General features: G+C 49.7%; 7 protein-coding genes across 8 annotated transcripts; 4 read left to right on the top strand and 3 right to left on the bottom strand.

Annotated features, from left to right (window-relative positions):
- Positions 1 to 4915: 4915 nt before the first annotated feature.
- On the bottom strand, positions 4916 to 6953 carry LOC112345454. Its single transcript, XM_024672228.1, has 3 exons — positions 5769 to 6953; positions 5449 to 5711; positions 4916 to 5384 (listed from the first exon to the last, which is right to left on the bottom strand). The coding sequence occupies exons 1-2, from the start codon at positions 6764 to 6766 to the stop codon at positions 5456 to 5458; spliced, it is 1254 nt and encodes a 417-aa protein (XP_024527996.1). The 5' UTR covers positions 6767 to 6953; the 3' UTR covers positions 4916 to 5384; positions 5449 to 5455.
- Positions 6954 to 6976: 23 nt separating this feature from the next.
- LOC9631801 lies at positions 6977 to 8156 on the bottom strand. 2 transcript variants are annotated; one of them, XM_024672230.1, is made up of 7 exons: positions 7995 to 8156; positions 7849 to 7946; positions 7712 to 7801; positions 7538 to 7652; positions 7363 to 7490; positions 7165 to 7298; positions 6977 to 7100 (listed from the first exon to the last, which is right to left on the bottom strand). In XM_024672230.1, the coding sequence occupies exons 1-7, from the start codon at positions 8083 to 8085 to the stop codon at positions 6986 to 6988; spliced, it is 771 nt and encodes a 256-aa protein (XP_024527998.1). In that variant the 5' UTR covers positions 8086 to 8156; the 3' UTR covers positions 6977 to 6985. The 2 variants fall into 2 exon arrangements, with proteins under 2 accessions (XP_024527998.1, XP_024527997.1); XM_024672229.1 differs by having other exon boundaries at positions 7849 to 8156.
- Positions 8157 to 8303: 147 nt separating this feature from the next.
- On the top strand, positions 8304 to 9306 carry LOC9631802 (60S ribosomal protein L10). The gene is made up of 5 exons (XM_002966860.2): positions 8304 to 8335; positions 8395 to 8713; positions 8767 to 8949; positions 9008 to 9089; positions 9156 to 9306. The coding sequence occupies exons 1-5, from the start codon at positions 8326 to 8328 to the stop codon at positions 9225 to 9227; spliced, it is 666 nt and encodes a 221-aa protein (XP_002966906.1). The 5' UTR covers positions 8304 to 8325; the 3' UTR covers positions 9228 to 9306.
- Positions 9307 to 9414: 108 nt separating this feature from the next.
- On the top strand, positions 9415 to 10101 carry LOC9634990 (histone H2AX). Its single transcript, XM_002966861.2, has 2 exons — positions 9415 to 9695; positions 9792 to 10101. The coding sequence occupies exons 1-2, from the start codon at positions 9495 to 9497 to the stop codon at positions 10011 to 10013; spliced, it is 423 nt and encodes a 140-aa protein (XP_002966907.1). The 5' UTR covers positions 9415 to 9494; the 3' UTR covers positions 10014 to 10101.
- A 62-nt stretch (positions 10102 to 10163) lies between these two features.
- On the top strand, positions 10164 to 11220 carry LOC9634991 (nucleolar protein 58). Its single transcript, XM_002966862.2, has 2 exons — positions 10164 to 10964; positions 11031 to 11220. The coding sequence occupies exon 1, from the start codon at positions 10189 to 10191 to the stop codon at positions 10954 to 10956; it is 768 nt and encodes a 255-aa protein (XP_002966908.1). The 5' UTR covers positions 10164 to 10188; the 3' UTR covers positions 10957 to 10964; positions 11031 to 11220.
- Positions 11221 to 11438: 218 nt separating this feature from the next.
- Positions 11439 to 12763, bottom strand: LOC9634992 (pentatricopeptide repeat-containing protein At4g02750). Its single transcript, XM_002967227.2, has 2 exons — positions 11782 to 12763; positions 11439 to 11587 (listed from the first exon to the last, which is right to left on the bottom strand). The coding sequence occupies exons 1-2, from the start codon at positions 12761 to 12763 to the stop codon at positions 11439 to 11441; spliced, it is 1131 nt and encodes a 376-aa protein (XP_002967273.2).
- A 1649-nt stretch (positions 12764 to 14412) lies between these two features.
- LOC9631803 (T-complex protein 1 subunit gamma) lies at positions 14413 to 16135 on the top strand. Its single transcript, XM_002966863.2, has one exon. The coding sequence runs from the start codon at positions 14413 to 14415 to the stop codon at positions 16075 to 16077; it is 1665 nt and encodes a 554-aa protein (XP_002966909.2). The 3' UTR covers positions 16078 to 16135.
- Positions 16136 to 20808: the final 4673 nt, after the last annotated feature.

Consider the following 20808-nt stretch of genomic DNA (forward strand, 5'->3'; position numbering starts at 1 on the left):
AAGATCACAAAGAATATTACCATCCAAGCTAAACTCAAGCCAAGGACCAATTGCCACAATTACTGCTGCAAGATCTCACTCTTTCACTTTTGCATTCTCTAGAGCTTGTGCCACCACCTAAAAAACATAAAAGAACTCTCAAAACTTCTATTGAAAAGAGAATAGTTTACTTTGTCGATTGTTAGCTTGTGGTTTAGACATGTTGCTAGAGGCATCACACCACCATACTGTTGAAGCAACTCTGCCTTGAATCTAAAGAAACAAAAAAAAAACAGAATAAAAATGAAGAAGAGGGAAAAAAAAAATACCTACAATCTCAATGACTCTCCCAAAATCTTTCTATCACTAGTGACTTGATATGAAGTTTGAGAAAATGCAATCTCATCACAAGAAAATCCACTTACAACAATGGCTTTAGTGTCATTGCAACTTGTCTCAATTCCAAGAATAGGCAATGAACTAACAACCACAACAAGAAAAGACGAGCACCATGCAAGAATTTGTGCATTTAGGACAAATGTGAGGCACCATTGCCAAGGATTGGCAAAAGCATGCACCATAGCTTGCAAAAGTTTAAATCAAGGGATGAATCACAACCTGAAGGTGCTAATAGTTAGGCCCACTGTCATAGCAGACACTCTCCACTTAACTTTAGAACTTGCCTTTTTGATTTTAGTGAGTCTTTATTGCAAAAGGTGGAATATCAATGCTGGTTAACATTTTGCATATGACATGTGTTGCAACACCTTCTTCTCTTGCCCCACGCAATTAGCTGCCTCCTATTGGCTAGAAGTAAACATCAACACAATTATTCGCTAAGACATGGTTAAAGAAATAACCCTTTTATAGTTACCCCTCATTAAACTGCTGCCATAGTTGGATCTGGCAGCCTAGAAAGTTCGGCACTCCCTCCTTATTATTATAGATGGTTAAGGATGGAGTGCCAAACTTTCTAGGCTGCCAGATACTACACCAGAGGGACCATATGCTTGGTCATATAAATGTCCTCTATGCAAATGTTTTGGGGGTGGCCATTATGTGGATAGAATTTGCCATGGATTTGCAAATTTTGGAAAAAAATTTATTCATTTGTTGCGAATGTGACTTCAGGTATCAAAAGTTACTTGTCAACAAGTCCTTACAAACACTCTTTCTTTATTGCCACGATGGCAGGAAGTCGGTATTGCTAAACCCTTTATCAATCCCTCTTGTTCAAGTGTTAGTAAATTGGACTTTGCATCTGTACTTGGCCAGATGAGCATAAGGACAGAATTTCTAAGTGTCTATTTAACCAAGCATACTTGGCCCAGCTTTTTAGTTTTCGTTTGCTCTGTCTTACACTAGCTTGACAAGAACTCTCACGTATTGAGACTAATCCCTTAATATCACTAGATAATAGCTTACTGTATCTACCAAACACCCTTGCTATCATGCCTTTTGTGTTAGTTTCATTTCGGTCTTAAATGATATTTATGGAAAGTGTCTAGATTTGCTCATTTGGCATATTTACGGAATGTAGAGATTGTCCTAAACACAATTAAACACAATGGTGTTCATCTCGTGTCCAAATTCACAATCTAAGGATATTTCACAATCTAGGGATATTGCATATTTAGTAAGTTTTGAGCTTGTCCCAAAGACTAACTCCTAATACTAAGGGAAGCTTGGGGTGAAAGCACAAAGTGTGTGTTCCTCAAAAGGGCAAGAGGGGTTCCAAATGTATAGGAGGGATAGTGGGTAGGTTGGGTATAATAGACCAACCTGAGGCATAATTTAGCTCCCATTTGCGTGCTTGTTTTTTGACTTGGGTCTAAGCCTAAACTCCACACCATGCTAGTTGGTGGGGTACCTATATCCTTGCATTAGGCCACTAGTATGCCAAAATACTTTGTTTAGCTCTGTTTTGCATATTAGTCCTGGCATTGGGATATTAATTGCTATAAGACTGATTTAAGTTGCTCCGTGCTCCTGTCTTTTTGCTCCTTGGGCTATATGCTCAAGAGTTGTTCCATGCCCTAGTGCCATTACTCCTTAGCTCCATGCTTGGAAGTTTGGCACCATTCCTACGTTCAGTGGTCCAAGGCCTTGAAACTTGGGTTACACACCACTATCCTTTGGATACATGACATATGACACGTGGCATCTGTCACATAGCACAAAGAGGGTTTAGGTTCTGCTTCATGGTGTTATCCTGTGGTAAATCACCATAGGATAAAAGGTAAAAACCACATGCGCTACATCATTTTTGCAATGGTGACACCAACCAATATTTTGCATTTGTTTCTCGACCCTAAACTTTTTGCAAATATGGTAGCCACAACAAATAGAGATTGTTCGAGGGTTTTCAGGGATCAAGTGGCCATACACCTATTGACAAAACATGCATTATGAACCGCTAAAAAACATCATGAAAGACATACCCTAAAGAAGTTCTTTCTATATATGAATGAGACAGAGTGCAATTGTTTCTATATATGGTCCTAAGGTGTATCATTAAGAATTTTCAAGACAATAGTGGAGGGTGTAATCCTGAACACATTTTTATCCTTAGTTCCTTAGAGATTGTAGAAAATATGACTTGGCATGCCCCCAACAAACCATGACAATTTGAGCTCATGATAGAGGTCCATATCACCCAGCACATGCACCTGCTTTTGAAGTTTAGGAAAAAAATTTAGTTAAATTATTACAAATACCTTATAGGTGTTCTCAATTTCATGATCATCAACAATAAACATGATGTTTGTAGTGTTAGGCATTTGGTCCACACCAATGATTGCCACAACAATTGTTGTAGAAGTATAAGTAGAAGCATCCTCCTGCAAGCTGACTCAATGGAACAATGTTTGATGGCCTGACAAAGTTAAGCATTGGAGGAGACTTCTCTAGCTATGTCCGAACATGTGTAGCCGTAAAAATATCTATCGAAAGACAAATGATATTTTGGATTCTTAACTCTAACCTTGTAGTGTTGAATACACAACCAATTAGATGGTTTGAAAAGGTGGCTGTATTTATCAGTAGCATTGGCTACTATTGAAGCTGTCACAAGGTGCATGCCATAGCTGTCAATGAAATTAATATTAAGGAACCTTGATGTCGATACCATACTTGTTGAGTGGACTTCGTGTTGGAAATCATAATTGCCATATTAAGATAATACATACATAAAAAGCAACTTGCCACCTTAATGAAGCTATAGATCTACAATATGAACACATGCATATTGTATTTCCTCAAAGGAAGCAATCAGATTCCATATGCCAAATTCTAGAATGCTATATAATTTATGCTTAGCTAAAAAATCCAAAAAACATTCTAAAATTGAGTACCTCCTACAATCCCATGGGACACTTGGCTGGAAGTTTGTATCTAAATACTTGGATCTGGCCATAGAGAAGGTTTAAGAAGCAAAAAAAGCCAGATGCCAGTACCTACTAAAATAACAAAGGGACTTTGAAAATTTAATGGCTGTTTGAAGTCTTCTTACAATTCCTCAAGCGATAAAGCATTGTATTAGAATAGACTAAATACTATATTAGAATATCAGATCTTGGAAAGGAAAGTGATTAAATATTGCTTTATCAAGATAAACACAAACCTAGTTCATTACTTTCTTCACCCATGTTTAGATCACTTAGAACTTGTTGCTACTAGGAAGAGACATTGTCTGGCAATGACTACTAATTGTAATTTACATGGTCTTGAGACCTCAAATTAGAATTGCTAGCTACTACTACCATCAGAGAAAAAAATCCTAAATGAAACAATTGATTAACTTTGGGTTTATCACAGCTATTGGCCCAAAGCCCTACTTAATTTTTGCCACGTCATTGAGCACATGAAAATTCACTTGACAAATGACAACCATAGTTATGGTCAACACTTTGCATGCAACACATGTTGAAATGCCTTCTTCTCTCACCCCATGCAACTTGGCCACCTCCCATTGGCTAGGAGCAAACATTAGTGTGATTATTTGTTAAGACATAGTCAAGGAAATAACCCTTTTATAGTTACCCACCCCCCTTTGGTTGGATCCGGTAGCCTAAAAAGTTCAGCACTCCTCTTTATTATTATAGATGATTCATATATTTCAATTTAGCTATAATACTAAAGAGAATGATGAAAATAAGAAAATATAAAAAGGAACACAAACACAATGAGAAAAATCTTAAACCAAGCATAGGTTAATTACAAAATTATAATCATTAACATCTACTAATTACAATTTAACGTTACTAATTTATATTTAGTTGTTAAACATTTAGGGCTTGGGTGCTGCATTTCTTCTGTCATTTCCATGAGCTAAATAACAACAGAGATCAAAAGAGGAAAAACTTATCTCCATAAATGTTCTCTTGCATGTGCTGAATCTCCTTCTTTTCAATCTACGCTCACTCCATCCATCAACAGCACGGTATCAAGATTGACAAGCTGCTGCTGTCTGTAGGGAGATTCCACTCTAAGCGCCGAGTGCTACAATGCTGGAGGCTGCCAGGGAGGACAAAGTCCATGAAGTGCTCAAGAGCCACTGCATGACGAAGCTTTGGAGCCAGCGTGAAGTTGACTGATGTGAAGGCCAGTAGAGCTCGGAGAGGAATGCCGTCGATCTCTCCAAGTTTACTCTTCCTCCCATCTGGGTCTACCTTTTGTCGCTGGCTTGCCTGGACCACTGGCATCCATCTTTGCATTTCCAGGATTTATTTAGCTGAGTATATACTAGTAAGAAAACAAAGAAATGACGAACAAATTAAGTGAAACTTTTATATATTTAGACCAATTTTTACGAAACTAGCAGTATCCTGTAAAAATCGACTCCAGGTATATACAGTTTTTGTTCTTCTTGCATAAACAAAATCTAACAAGAGTAACTTTGAGGATATCATTGTCCAGTGAGAGAGAATACTAGAAGTTGAATTCCCCATGAGGGTTCTAATTCGAGTATGAATTTGTAGATGAAATACATAGATGATAGTGATCCCATGGAAAGGAAATATACTGTCCAAGGTTTTTTTGTTTCCATACTGCATGGGCCGGATGGAATCACAGCGGAGTTAAAAGAACCTCCATTCCTCTTTGTACGGGGATGGCTCTCATCCAACGGCCCAGATTCGAATGCCCCGTAACTTCGAAATGGGAATATATAGCAGATTATACAAGCTCGTGATTGGCAATGTCCCCTCACCAGTGGAAAGATCAAACAAGGCTCCATTAAAACTCTGGTGTTATGTACGTCAAGTATCTCTTTCTTTTCTTCCGACTTGTCTGGAGTGTGATCCCTTTTGTGCGACCCAGCGCGCTGGATTGTCACATCGAGAAGCCCAATTTGCCTGGGTTTCTCCTTCTATGAGGTCCACTGCTCGCACGAATCAAAACAAACGCTGCAAAGGTATCAAGGGTCCACATTGTGAGATTCTCTTCGCGATGGAGACTTTGGCTGCTCACCTCAAGATTATTGATCGATCTTACGCTGCGAGACCCGCTCGATTAAGCGCGACGCTGCCGGGTCCTCCCCCGAGTGCCACAGGAAGTGAGCGTAGCAGCCGGCGTAGAATGGATTCGATGGCTCCGCCGCCATCGCTGCCCTGTACGCCTCCTCGGCTGCTCGCCGGTCCCGATGAACCAGCCACAAGAATTTGCCGTAGCGGCAGATGATCTCGGCGTCCTCGGGATCGGCTCGAAGTGCCAAGTGGAAAACGCTATGAGCCCTGCAAAGAAAGCTTGAGATCACCGAAGGAAAACGAAGAAAAATAGATTATTTTTACCTTTCATAGTCACGACGAACCAGGAAGAGGAACTCGGCATAGTTCGCGAGGATCAGCGGGTTGTTCTGATCGGTGGCGAGCGCCTCCTGGTAGAGTAGCTCCGTCCGGTCGAAGCACTCGTAGTTATCAGCTTCCAGGTGCACGGAGATTGGAGCTACCAGCGCTGCCGCGGGAGCAATCTCCACGGCGTGTGGAGACTTGCCATGGTTGCCAACTTTGTGCTCCTCCGCGGCTTGCTCGAGCATGGAGACCATGAAGAGCTCCTCGTCGCCGGACGATGGAGAAACTTCGTGCGCGAAAGCCCCGGATATAAAAACATCCTGAGAGCTCGACGTATCCATCGTGGTCTTCTTGCTCTTGGAGGATGATAAGCCGTTGGAGCAAACTTCCACTTGCTGCTGCTCCATGCTGAAAGTCCCCGCCGCCGAGAGAGCCACGAAATTCGCGAGGATGATCATCAGCGAGAGCATCAACCTGGGAGTCTTGGCGAAGACGTGCTGGAAGAGCCAGAGGAATGAACAGTGCATGTCGGTCTGGACGGAGGCCAGGAGCGCCGGGAACTCGGCCCCGTGGGACGACGATCGAGCCAGCAACGCGTGCCTTTGTACGCTCGTCAGCATCACCACCATGGAAGAAAATGCCCCGGCGATGGAGCAAGGAGTGGCAGCGCCTGTGCCTGTGATGGTCTCTCCACTCAGAGATTCCCCCAGAGAGGACGAATTCGCAGGGATATACGACGTACTGCACTCGCTCACACGGACGTCGTCGCGATTCTCACACCGCGTCTGGCAGGCCCGTCGTGTTCTTCGCGTCCTTCCCATTCTTCTCAAGCCCTGATTCCTGCCGCCGCCTAAAGCCTTCCAAGAACAAGATCGCTGCCCCCAGCACGAAAATCTCTCGCACGAATCCGCCCGGCACGGCCGCTGCGCCGCTGCGATCTCCCACGGATTCACCAGCACGCTCGACACGAACAGGGGCCTGAAACTCACAGCTTCCATCCCCGATCGATTCCTCCCGCTTCTCTTCTCAATACCTGGCCAGCAGCAGCGCCGCGATCATCTGGCGAGCGGATCCATCCAGCCGTGCCGGATTTCTGGCGCTCCACATCGCCGCCCCGGTGCTTCGCTCAAGAGGCGCCCAAAAACTTCACGTGAACACGGGCGAAAAGAGTGGCCCTGGCGAGACTCGAGCCCACGACCGGGGGCCCATTTTCCATGCTATGACATGGTGCTCGTCCATTTCAGGGACTTTCCCAATGGGTCCACGTTGGAGACAACATCTGGGGGGAAGCTCGAGACGATTGCTCTTATGTCACTCGTTAAATCTCTTAGCCTGTGGACGCAAAGGGAAAATAATTCACAGTTTTGATCATCGAAAGAGAAAAAGTTCCACTCACCATGTTTTGTAGAAATCGGTGAGGTGAGATCCTCCGTTGGAATTGCTCTCCACCAAGTTCTTGAGGCCATTGAAGCGCTCCTCGATGGGTTTCTTGAGAGGCCGGACCTCGCCTTTGACGTGGCTGATGCATTGCTGCAAGAAATATGAAAATGGATCAAAGATCTTAGTTTTTCTTCCTTGCGTTTCGCGCACTTACGTATAAAAGAGCGACTTGGTGTGCCATGTACTTGTGATTTTGAGGATGATCGATGTCCTCGTGGAGCTGGCTGCTCATAGTTAGCAGCTCGTTCAAGAGCGCTACGTAAGATAGATAGTTCTTGCTACCTGGCGTAACCATATTAGAATTCCATCAGATTCGATCCAGCATTTACCTGATGACTCGTTGTTAACCTTGAAGTTCTTTCTCACCCCGCAGGTTTTGATCGTATCCAGATACTTTCTCAGATTTGGGAAGCAACCGAGAATGCCTGATTCACGCAAAATGGACTACTGAAAATAACACCCGTGAAACTCAGGAAACTAGCGGAGCGGTGACAAAAACTTACCATGTAAGGCCTTGATGAGTCTATTTCTTGACTAAGTTCCAGAATCTCTGGAAGAACTTTGCGCTCGAAATCATACGCTGCGTTGTTTTTCTTCAAGAAATACAGGAAGTTTAGCGAGAAAAGACTACTGATCTTACTTGATCCATTTGTAGAAGAACATCCGCGAAAGCACAAGACGCCGCAAGCTTCTTCATATCAATCTTTTGCAAGAGCGGCTCATCCAGGTAGATCTTTACTGCACCGCGAGAACAAAATGGATGTAATCCAGGAAGAAATGCCTTACTCTTGGAAGAAACGCGAAGGGAAGAGAGCTCGAGCACTCGAAGCGGAGGAGATCGAGCAAAGACACAGCCATAATCCTCGCGATCCAGCATTTTCCAAGCCCGCTACAAACAGATCAAGCGCACGCGGCCTATACCCGCGACGGGCATAGCGGCGAAGCGCCTTCAACCGTAAGAACCCTAGAAATCCGAAACTTCGAACTGGGCGGTCCGGATCCTTCCGCGAATTACCGAGAATCGCTGCCGTCCGATAGGCAACACCGTCAATCCAACGGCTGCTAAGCCATATATAACATCGTATAGGGGTTAGGGTTCTCATTCGACGCAGCCGCCATGGGACGAAGTAAGTGCTCTTTTTTCCTTCTTAGATCGCTGGGATTCTTAGATCTCGATGCGCTGCAGGACCTGCGAGGTGCTACCGCCAGATCAAGAACAAGCCATACCCGAAATCGCGCTTCTGCCGCGGTGTTCCAGATCCCAAGATCAGAATCTACGATGTGGGGATGAAGAAGAAGGGCGTGGACGAGTTCCCTTACTGCGTCCATCTCGTGAGCTGGGAGAAGGAGAATGTCTCGAGCGAGGCCCTCGAAGCGGCGCGCATAGCCTGTAACAAGTACATGGCAAAGTACGCCGGCAAGGACGCGTTCCATCTCCGCGTGAGGGTTCATCCCTTCCATGTCCTCCGGATCAACAAGATGCTTTCCTGCGCCGGTGCCGATAGGTGAGTGGAGAACTTCTCTTGAAAAAGCTTTGACGATTATTTTGGTTTCATAGGCTGCAAACTGGAATGAGGGGTGCTTTTGGAAAGCCGCAAGGTACCTGTGCGCGAGTGGACATCGGCCAAGTGCTTCTCTCCGTGCGATGTAAGGAGAACAATGGAATTCACGCCCAGGAGGCGCTGAGGAGGGCCAAGTTTAAGTTCCCTGGAAGGCAGAAGATCATCGTCAGCAGGAAGTGGTAAGTTGTGAAGTATAGATCTCCTCGTTCGCTGTTCTTACGCGAGAATTTCTTCCAGGGGCTTCACAAAGTTCTCGCGCAATGACTACCTCAAGTACAAGGCGGAGAACAGGATCGTGAACGATGGTGTCAATGCGAAGGTAAGAGCTTAGCTCGCTCGAGAGAATAGAATTCCAATCTAAACCCCGATGGATCTTGTTTTGCAGCTCCTTACTTGCCATGGACGACTCTCGAATCGATCGCCGGGGACAGCTATTCTTCCAGAAGTTGTAGCATAAGAAGTGACTAATATAAAAAAAAATATAATCTTACGCTTTTTGTCACATTAAAGATTTGTTAATCGGAGTTTTAAGTAAAGCAATATAAGTTAGATGTTAAACAAGCTTATCGTGCAAGTGTGAACTAACTAGGGTTTGTGAAACCCTAACTTTGCCCTAGGGTTTGTAAAACAGAGCGCGGAGACTGTTTATAAAGTTTTTGGGCGGCTGTTTTTTGGGGCGAGGGTTTGCAAGAGGAAAGCGCGAGGGTTTGCAAGAGGGAAAGCGATGAGCAGCCAAGGTCAGGGCGGTAGCGGCGGGCGCGGCAAGGCCAAATCCACCAAGGCTGTGTCAAGATCGCACAAGGCCGGGCTCCAGTTCCCGGTGGGAAGGATCGCTCGATTCCTCAAGGCGGGCAAGTATGCCGAGCGTGTTGGTGCCGGAGCTCCGGTCTACATGGCCGCCGTGCTCGAGTATCTAGCCGCGGAGGTATGTGTGATCTTCGCGCTCTTGGGTTTAGGGTTCTTGGGCTTTTCTTTTGGCAGATTGAAGAGTAACGATTTTGTGTGATGATCATCTACCCAGGTCCTGGAGCTGGCCGGGAATGCTGCCCGCGACAATAAGAAGAACAGGATCATCCCCAGACACATACAGCTCGCTGTGAGGAACGACGAGGAGCTGAGCAAGCTCTTGGGCAGCGTCGTCATTGCCAGCGGCGGAGTCATCCCCAACATCAATCAATCGCTTCTCCCCAAGAAGAGCGCCAAGTCCAAGGGAGAAATCGGGAGCATGTCCCAGGAATTCTAGGGTTCTAGCGATCCCCCCTTCGTCTTTGCTGCGCCGGTGCTTGAGTTTTAGGAGCATATAATCAAATGAAGAGTTTAATTACTGCTAAGCGCTCCGCGTGGCGGAATAGAGAGAATCTAGCAGAAGCTCTCTCTCTCTCTCTCTCTCTCTTTCCGCCTTTACCTTAGGGTTGGCTATGGCGGCCTCTAGCTCGGGCGCGCGCCTTCCCTCGCCAGTGAAAGCGATGGCGGATTCTCTCCCGCGCGAGGACGGCGATCTCCTGCGCTACCTGGCGACGCACGACGAATGTGATTTCGCGTCGAGCAGCAGCGGGAAGCCGGCCAAGAAGCATCACCAGCAGCAGGGCAAGAAGCGGCATCTTCATCGCGCTGTCGATCACAATGCGTCGAGTTCTTCCCCTTCTCCAGGCAAGCGATCCTCTTCTTGCGGATATTTCGAGCGCTACGCCAAGTACTGGTCGCGCTGGAGCGCCTCTCCCAACCAGCGGGTGATTGACGATGCCCTGGAGCTCAACGATTCCCTCCAAGCACAAGCACAAGCTCAGGGCAGCCGGAAGTGCGTGTGGCCTGCCATGGGGGCAAAGAAAGACAAGCAGCAGAAGCGAGCGGCTGCCAAGGACGATGCCAAGAAGGAAGCGAATGCTAGCGACGCCATCACCGATGTCGAGAAGGCGTCTCCGGAGGAGAAGAAGATTGAGCAAGACAAGGATAAGAAGCCGTCGCGAAAGCAGGCGGAGAAGAAGGAGGAGGCCGTGAGCAAGCCGCCCAAGTCGAAGCAAGTGGCGCCCCTGGAATTCAAGGAGGACGAGGAGGACATTGAAGAGGCCGGGGTCATCGAGACGAGGAAGCCCCAATCTTTTGGAACCAAAGCGTCGGAAGCTCTGGGCTTTGTTTGCGAGAAACTTCTCCGGATGTGGTATCCGCGCCTCCGACGTCGAAGCTAGATCACCAGGTACGAGTGTGGGAAAGTTCTCTTGCTCTGCTCTTTGTTCTTGTTCTTATCAGTCCGGCTTTGTAGATTGCAACGGGAATAAGCGTCGGATGTTTCTTTCTGTTGCTGGCTGCTCGAATCACAAGCTCTAGAGATTACTATTATCACACACAGGTCCCAACATCAACTCTATTTTTTTGAAGAACAAGCCAGGTCTGGCTCTCGCTCTTTTTTCCTTTTACAAGTTCACATAATCACTTATACTTCCATTTCGTGTTCTTGGCGCCCGAGTGACTGTTTTTATCTCAAATCGGTGTCTGACACCTTTGATCGAGTCAAGTTTCTCTTTGCGGAATGTTTACCTACTGTTTTTTGCTTGTGAGCTACCTATTGTGTTCTACCAGTTCAGCGGTTTCCCTTTCGCGCGAAACTACACAGGTCTTTGTCAAATTTTAAGTTGCTTTCTCTCACAGTAGCCTCATAGTACTTTAATCTTTATGCTGCAGTCAGGAACTCAGGAAGGACCAGCGCACACAGTGCACAGCTCGTCGTTACCGCCGAAAGCCAACCGAAAGCTCTGTCCGGCACGCTGAATCGTTCGTTGTTCCCCAGGCGGCTTGTGTCGAGAACGAAAGATGGCGGTACTGTACAACAAGCTTCATGGAAGCTAGAGTGTGAGTGATCATCTCTATCTCGTCTTTTCTTTTGCTTCGTGGCTCTTGTCGGCGGATGCCTCACTTTACTCTTCCGTGTCAGCGTCGTTGACGAAGCTTGAGTTGCTTTTCTCTTTCCGTCTTTGGAAGCTTACGAGATCTCTCTTCTTAATTTACTCAGGCACCAGCAGCAGTGGCGATGATATTGGAGTAGAGAACTTGTGCCGGACCATTCTCCATCTTGGCCAGGTTCTCAGCGGCCACGGCACCTTGCTTGACGCTACTGTGGACTGTGCAAGCACCGAGGAGAGATCCCCAGGCGACTGCTCCAGGCAAGTAAGGCATGCTGTTTACAAGATCCGTCGCTCCAGTGAGCTCTCCAGATCGCCCAAGCACGTCGATCATGGTGCAGTAGTGCTCCACGGAGAGAGCCACGCCAAAGTCGAGGCTGAAGCTGGACAATCCTTGGAAGGACAGGCCCTTGTGGTTGCAAGCTATGAGAAGCGCCAAGTAGGAGACCTGGTTTGGGAATCCTCCCTCGAGGCACATCGATCGGAAGCTCTCCACGGCGTGGCTGCCGAATCCATAGTGGCTGAGCATGGTGATGAGAGCGTTCCAGGAGACGGTGTCCCGCCCAGGCATTTGATCCGCGGTGGCCATGGCTTTGTCGAGACGGCCACCTTTCGCAAAGGCCGCCACCATCGCCGTCCAGGAGATGAGATCTCTCCCAGGCATGGCTTGGAAGGTCTCTAGAGCGCTGTCAAGATGCCCGTTCTGGGCGTCTGCTACGAGCACGGCATTCCAGGAGACGAGGTTGTGGACGGGCATTGCGTGGAAGACTTGCTTCGCGGCATCGATTTGCCCGGTCTGGGAGTAGGCGCTGAGGATCGAGTTCCAGGAAACGATGTCTCGCTCGGGCATGGATTGGAAGGTCGCCTCTGCCGAGGCAAGATCCCCGGCCGCGGCAAATGCTACTACGATCGAGTTCCAGGCGACGACGTTGCGCAGCGGCATTCGTGAAAAGGTGGTCTTGGCGAGGGAGAGATCTCCGCTGGCAACTATCGCTTGGAGCATCGCAGTCCAGGCCACTAGATCTGTCTCGGGCATGTCCTCGAAGAGGCGAGTGGCGGCGGGAAGAGCGCCTGCCTGGGCATAAGCGCCGATCATCGATGTCCAGGAGAAGAGGTCGCGCTGGGGCGCGCGATCGAAGAACTCTTGCGCGCCTGGGAGATCCCCGCGCTGGGCATGGGCGGAGATGATTGTGTTCCAGGCGACGAGATCTTGCTGTGGCAGGCGGTCGAAGATGTGGCGAGCCTCGTGGAAGAGGCCTCTGGCGGCGAATGCCTGGATCATGGAGGTGGAGGAGACGGTGTTCCACTCCGGGACGCGATCGAAGAGGGTCTTGGCGAGGTGGAGGAGATCGGCGGTGGCGAGCGCAGTGATCATGACTGAGCAGGAGAGGATGTTTCTCTCGGGCATGGAATCGAAGGTGTTCTTGGCGTCGTCGATGGATCCCTGTGCCGCGTATGCCTGGAGGATGGATGTCCAGGACACGATGTTCCAGCGCGGCATGCGATCGAAGCAGTCTTGGGCGTCGCGCAGATCGCCCAGCTGGGCGTACGCTGCGAGCATCGCGTTCCAGGAGATTATGTCGCGCTTGCCCATTCGATCGAAGATCTCCTTGGCGGCGGCCAGGGATCCGTTGTGGGCGTAGACGGAGATCATGGTGTTCCAGGAGAAGATGTTGGGGCGAGCAATGGAATCGAAGAGGGCGCGCGCCTCGTCCAGGGCGCGGCATTTGCCATACATCTGGATGAGGAGATTGGCGAGGAGAGGGTCGCCGCGGTGGCGATCGCTGGCGAGGATTTGCGCGTGGACGCGCTGGCCCTGTGGGAGATCTCGCCTTCTCGAGCACGATTGGAGGATTGTGATGAACTCGCGCAGCTGTGACATGGAGTGGGCATGATCACGAAGCTTCCATCATTTAGGGCAAAGTGGATGGATCGCTTTGGGGCAAAGTGGATGTGTATGACGTGGACGAATGCTTGTCGACCACGTGGGATAATTCTTTTAGTTTTAGGGCAACGTGGTTTCCTTTCTTTAACGTCACGCAAATGTCGTGCTTTCTCTTAAAAGGAAAACTTGGATCTTAGGTTATCTCATTTTTTCTCCTTTTCTAGATCGTGGATTTGCAGAAGTGAAAATCCAGTGACTGACCACAAGGCGAGCACTATGTTGATCACGGAGATGAACAAGATCCAAACCAGGCTTGCCCAGGATGAGATTGATCGATCGCGTAGCATCGAAACGTCGCCAACAAAGAAGAGACGAAGATCGTCTTGCGACGATGAGGATCTGGGTCTCACAAAGCGCCTGGCGGCCATCTCGCCCAACTCTGAATCCTGCGAGACCACGTCAAGCGACTCGATCGACAAAGAGCTTCATCAAACGTGTTTGATAGAGGGTGACGAGATCTGGATTGGCAGCCAGGAAAGCTGTGAAGAGGACGAGATTCTCAGTGAAGAGGGCTTCTGGAGCATGCAATTCTTTAAAGATGAAACGAGGAGGATGATCGCAACATCAAGAAGAAATGATCACAACATTGGTGACGAAATTGGCGACATGGAGGAATGGATCAAGAAAATCTCATTCGATTATCAAGACCATCTCTGCCAGACGTGGCTTGACAACGTCGAGAGCGTGTGGTGGAAGAATAGTGGCACCAATTACCACGGCTTGTATACTTTGTCTAAGATAATGTGATAAATTTTCTCCCCAAAGCTTTCTAGGGTTTAGTTAGGGTTTTTGTGGCGACAATGACCGTGGTGGTGCTCAACGATGCGATCAAGCGCGAGAGCGGGCGGAGCGTCCTCCAGGGGATGATCGCGGCCGCCACAGCAGGCGCGGAGATCATCCGCACGACGCTGGGGCCGCGATCCATGCACAAGATGCTGTTGGACGCCGCGGGATCAGGTATCGTGGTCACCAACGATGGCAATGCGATCCTCCGGGACCTGGACGTCCAGCACCCCGCCGCCAAGGCCATGGTGGAGCTCAGCCGCGCGCAGGAGGAGGAGGCTGGCGATGGCACCACGTCGGTCATCGTCCTCGCGGCGGAGATGCTCCGCGCTGCCGAGCCCCTCGTCGCGCTCCACGCATTCCATCCAAGCATAGTGTGCCGCGGATTCGCGAGGGCGCTGGAGGATTCTCTCGCGGCGCTCGAGTCGGCCGCGTTCTCGATGGACGTGGAGGACCATGCCGCGCTCCAGGTGATCGTGAGGAGCTGCCTGGGTGGCAAGTTCACTGGCGCGCTCGGCGATCTCGTGGCGGACATGGCCATCGACGCCGTGAAGACGGTGGCGGTGGATCTCGGCAATGGAAGCAGGGAGATCGACGTGAAAAAGTACGTGAAGATCGAGAAGGTGGCGGGGGGGAGGCTGGAGGACTCCGCGGTGCTGCGAGGCGTGATGATCAACAAGGACGTGGTAGCTCCAGGGAGAATGCGCAGGAAGATCACAAACCCGCGAGTTGTTCTCCTCGACTGCCCGCTCGAGTACAAGAAAGGCGAGAACGCGACCAACGTCGAGGTGATGGAGGAGGAGGACTGGAGCATCCTGCTCAAGCTGGAAGAGGAGTTTGTGGAGGAAGCTTGCAAGCACATCCTCACGCTCAAGCCAGATCTCGTCATCACCGAGAAGGGCCTGAGCGATCTGGCGTGCCACCACCTGAGCAAGGCCGGGGTGAGTGCGATCCGGCGAGTGAGAAAGACGGACACCAACCGGATCGCTCGGGCTTGCGGGGCAACGATTGTCAACCGGCCAGAGGAGCTCCAGGAGCGCGACGTGGGAACCGGGGCCGGGCTGTTCGAGGTCCGCAAGATTGGCGATGAGTTCTTCGCGTTTTTGATCCAGTGCCAGGAGCCGAGAGCGTGCACGGTGCTCCTCCGCGGCGCTAGCCAGGACATCCTCAACGAGGTGGAGAGAAATCTCCACGACGCAATGTGTGTCGTGAGGAACACCATCCGGGATCACGGGAAGATGGTTGCCGGCGGCGGTGCGTGCGAGATGGCCGTGTCCGCGGCGCTCAAGTCGAAGGCTTGCAGCGTGGAAGGGATCGAGCAATGGGCTTACAGGGCGGCGGCGCAGGCCTTGGAGGTGATCCCGAGAACGCTGGCGCAGAACTGCGGGGTGGCGGTGATACGAACCATGACCGAGCTGCAAGCCAGGCACGCCGAGGCTTGCGAGAAGCGCGAGGCTTGTAGCTTTGGGATCGAGGGGCGGAGCGGGAAGATCGTGGACATGAAGGAGGCCGGGGTGTGGGACGCGTTTGGTGTCAAGGCACAGGTGATCAAGAGCGCGATTGAGGCTGCGACAATGCTGCTCCGGATCGATGATGTTGTGAGCGGGATCAAGAAGAAGAAGGAGCGCGGAGCCCAGGGTCCAAGCGACGATGCTGGAGATCGAGAGGACATTCCAGAGTAGTGCGCTTTTCTCTTCGTCTCCGAGATTGTCATTCTCTCTTTCTTGTCTCTTTTTCAAATTGCACGGCTACGATCTACTTAGTATAATCTAGGTCAATTTTTGGACGGTTACGATCTACTTAGCATATTCTAGAATTTCTCAAAAGAAGCAAACCATGCAAGAAGAAGAGAGAGCACAGCCCAGAACAAGTTCATGATAGATGGACGGCTATGATCTACTTAGCATATTTTAGGGCAAATTGTTGGACAGCTACGATCTACTTAGCATATTCTAGGAATAACTCTGAGAATTTGAGTTCACGAATCAAGAAGCAAGCTCTGCGGCCATGGCGGAGGAATGGGGATTCTCCAATGCGAGCTTCGACTGTAGAAATATTGCGCCTTCTCACCAGGGCGTGGAGGATGGAGGCCTTCAAGTGCTGTCGAGCAACATGCAGGGCCAGGAGCTCGTGTCGGCAAGATTCCGGATGCTCGATCTCCAAGATCACGATCGGCCGCTGCCCGAGAGATTCACGGTGGTGGTCTTGGGGAAAGATCGGCGCAGCTCGCTTGCTGCAAGGGCGGAATCGCTCAGGGTAGATTTCGGTGTCGTGGAGGACGCCAGGACGAAGATCCAGGCCCAGATCGCCAATGCCAAGAAGCAGCCAAGCACCAAGAAGCACCCGAGCGCCAAGGCCAGGCGATCCATGGCAAGGAAGAGGGAGCTAGCGCAGCGCCAGGATCTCGAGGAGCTGGTGGCCCGGCTGGAAGCGCAGAAGGCCCAGATCGAGGTGGATCGCACGGACAAGGAGCTCGCGCTGGGCGGAATGGAGGCCTATGTGAAGCGCGCAAGGCTAGTGAGGAGGCGGATCCTTCTGGAGATGGCGAGGAACAAGGCGGTGGAGAAGAGCGGCAAGCCTTACACTCGAGGAATGAGCTGGGACTACTTCTTCCGCGAGGCAATGGGACGCCAGCAGCGCGATCGCATTGGCCTGGACGATCGATCGCTGGAGTTCCTGTGCCAGAGCGGCAAGGACGTGCAAGATCTTCACGACGCGGTCAAGGAGTTCCCGATCGTGGACGAGGCCGGGGCGGTTTGTGGACGCCGCGTGTGGAGCGAGCTCTTTACCACCCTCTACGAGCAGCGGCCATCGTCTGTGATCTTTGGAGCTGTGGATGCTAATGTGAGTGATGGTGGTCTTTCGTTTGAGCTTGCGTTCTCACAGATTTCTATCTTTCCCAGGCAGATCGATCTTCCTGATATCAGGGATCCCCATCGCCGGGAGCTTTCTTTTATAAACTTCCAGGGTTTTGATAGATCGGGCTCTCGCCGAGATGGTGGTCGTCACAGTGGCATTTGGCGATTCGGCTCTCCCGATGGAATTCGTCTTCGATGGTGCCATGTACAAGGTGCGGTATGTGGATCCGGCGCTGGCGGTCGATCTTGGCATCGAGGACAGCAATCGGGAGACATGCCTCGAGGCTGCCAAGGCGGCGATCGCTTCCAAGGTGCTGGTTTCTCCGGATGACTTGCATGCGTTTGCTTGCGCTGCAGGGAAGTGGGAGCTGGATGATCGAAACGTCCTTCTGGTCACGACCAAGCAGCACTTCCTGGCCAAGGATCTTGCCAAGGCGGAGAGGCAGCTCGCACTTGCAAAGATCGACCAGGAATGCGAGGAGAGGGTCTTGGAGCTGGTCACCAAGCATCCACCGCTCGTAGAGGATCCAACGCCGGTCGATCTGGAGGCCCTTCATCAGAGAGTTTCCGAGCTGGAGGAAGAAGTCCGCGTGGGGGAGCAAGCGCTCGAGAAATTGGAGGAGAGACTCGCGGCGAGCAAGACAGACATGGAGGTGGGAGACAAGCTGGCGAGGCGTGCACTGCTGGAGGCTGGGAGGCTTGCGCGCGACACAGGAGGTGTGATATTCTCGGACAGCATGGAGAGTCTTCTCGAGGGTAGCCATGCCGAGCTCTACCAGGCGGCCCACGAATGTGGTCGAGATGAGCTCCTGGAGTCATGTGAGGGAGAGGAGAGGTGGCTCACTCTCCATGCTTATGTTTATGATCCATGAAGTTCGAAGGCTTTGTTTGTAAGTCAAGAACATTGAAATAAGTGGATCTTAGTGTCAATGCATTCGCTAGAAGTTTAGAGTTGGACAAACACCTCTATTGAATTGGAGTATCGAACGAGTGCCCAGGTAGAATCGCCAGCTCCTCCCAAGTTCAAGAGAATGGATTGGACGACCTTTGAGTCCTGGTCTTTGCTTGCTCCAAACTGGCACGCTAGCATCTTCACCTTTGAGACTGCTGGCTTCTCCGGAAAAGATGGCGGTGCGTGCCTTGCAAAGTCCGAGACGAGCAAAGGTGCGCTTGATTCGAGGACTTGCGAGGCCGCTTCGGCGAGGAGGCATCGGAAAGCTCAAGATATGGCCGGCTTGGAGCGAGAAGTTCATGAGCGTCTCAAACTCGGTCATGCTCTTCAGCGCAGCATCTCGGTCCTTTTGCTGTGGAGTCTGGTGGCAAGTTCTCCAGGGCGTCTTTATGGAACTCTCATGACGTCTAGTGTCTAGGACGACATGCATGCCGGAGGCTTCAACAATAACATTCACTGCTTCGTTTTTCTTATTTGTTATTTTCTTGCCTCTGGTAATCTCACTGTTTTCTTTTGTAATCGTAGCAACTGATATGCTCTGTGATCTTTCAAGCTATCTTCCGATGAGCCTTGCATTCCGCGCCCGATGATCTGCGGATCATCTTTCGCCGAGCCTTGCGCATTCAAAACAACGGGCGCGGAATGCAAGGCTCGGCGAAAGATGATCTGCGAATTCGTGCGTCTTTTGTTTTGAATGATTATAGATCAGATGAGCAATCTCGATCTTTACGACTGTTGACTTGGACTTGACCGCGAATTTTCTAGGGATACTCATTGTATGCGTTCTGGTGTTGTTTCTCTGGGCCAGAGTTGCGGACCTCCAAAGAGCAATACGTGCCTCAGGCGACGCCCGTTGATTGCATCATCTACCAGCTCCTTTGCAATAGGAAACGGTAACCCAACGAGGGTGAGCAAAGGATCGTCTGCTGCCGCCGCTGTTGGAGTGATCAGGGCAAATTTTTGCTTTTGGCAACTTTTTATTGTGGGCGAGGTTGATCTCTCTCTTTCCGGCGATGGCTTTCAAACAAGAAAAGCCCGACATTTACGCATGGAGGCGTCCGAGTTGCCCCCAATTTTTCTCTGTCCAGTAGTCTCAGCATTTTATACATTGCCTATATTATATATTATATTTAAATATTGGTTTATATAGTTATACTTTTTTCTTTTTTCTCTTTTTCTTTTTTATCTATTTTTCTTTTATCTTTTTGTGTTAATGTTTACTTATCTCCTGTACTGGGGGTGATCTCTTTCTGTATAGCATCCTGAAAAGCCTTAGCCCTATCCAATAGTGACTGCAACCATTTGCTTCTGTCTTTGTCCTCGTCACTTTTTGAAGATGCAAGTTCTGCAACTTCTCCATTTGATGTTGTGTGCCATTGTTTGCAGATCTCCAGTGCGGGCTTCTTCAGATCTCTGTCGATTGCCATGAGCTCCCAAATACCCACCAGATCTTTCACCTGGTCGATATCCTTGTCAATGATGGCCCATGCAGCATGATCAGCATCCAGCTTCTTCAGAAATTCGTCCTTGGTCTCGAGTGATGTTGCTCCCCAGACACGGACTGTTACTTTCGATGTTTCAAACTGAAGGCTCGAGTTGGCAAATTCGGAGGACTCGGTATCAGAGATTTGCGAAAACTTACCCTCAGCTTTGCCATCGAAAAATGGCGAGCTGTAACTAACTTCACCTGAGATTTCCAGCTTGCGTAATCCTCTGCGCATCAGCAAGCATGCATTGACCTCCTGGCTGCTGGTGACGTTCACCTCTTTAAAGAGCACGCCACCAACATGGTACAAACCGGCATACACATAAGAGCTGTATTTCTCCAAGAAACCTGTCGCCTCAGTAGCGCCGGTAACACGTCGAGCATCTGCCTTGGCTTCATCAGTCAGGGTCATTTGGAGTTGAGGGATCTGAAAGCACTTCATGGGGACGTACAAAGACTCGGTGACGATCACTGTGCGAACTTTTTTGTGCACTTCTTTCTTGCATTTCTCCTTCTCCTCTTCGGAGTAATCACCCTGCAGCTTCATGGTCAATTTACCCAAACTCACCCCGACCTTTGCCGCAAGAGTCCATCCTTGAGTGCTGAGCTTCTCTTGAAATGTATTATAATCCTCAATGCTGGAGAAATTCAACGTCTCGTTCTTCTGTGGCTCCACCGGGCCCCTGATTGCTATCTTGCTGGGGACCTGAAGAACGTGCGTGCTAAGCACTGGCCCAGGTTCTTTGCCACTCACTTTGAAACCACGGAGAGCCCGCCCACCACTGGCAGTGGCCAGAACATTTGTCAGACTTGAATCATTCTCGCTAGCCATGACCAAAGGAGGAGGATAGTATATAGAAGGAAAAGAGAAAATGGTGCAAATATGCGAGCAAGAGTCAGTTGCCACCCACTAAGAAACGTTCTTCTCTAGAAAACAAAAGACTGCGAAACTCAGATGTATGCAGATTGACTGGCATGAGGAACCCAATTTATATGGCTAGAGAAACAAGTAGCCGGTGTGCTTTACTTGAGACTTGCAATTGAGATCTCTATGAATGCAAGCAAGCATAGAATCTCCTTTTATAAATGGACAGAACGGATTGTTAATATTGCGACA

This window comes from Selaginella moellendorffii, unplaced genomic scaffold, assembly GCF_000143415.4.
Source record: "Selaginella moellendorffii unplaced genomic scaffold, v1.0 SELMOscaffold_8, whole genome shotgun sequence".
NCBI classification, from domain to species: Eukaryota; Viridiplantae; Streptophyta; class Lycopodiopsida; order Selaginellales; family Selaginellaceae; genus Selaginella; species Selaginella moellendorffii.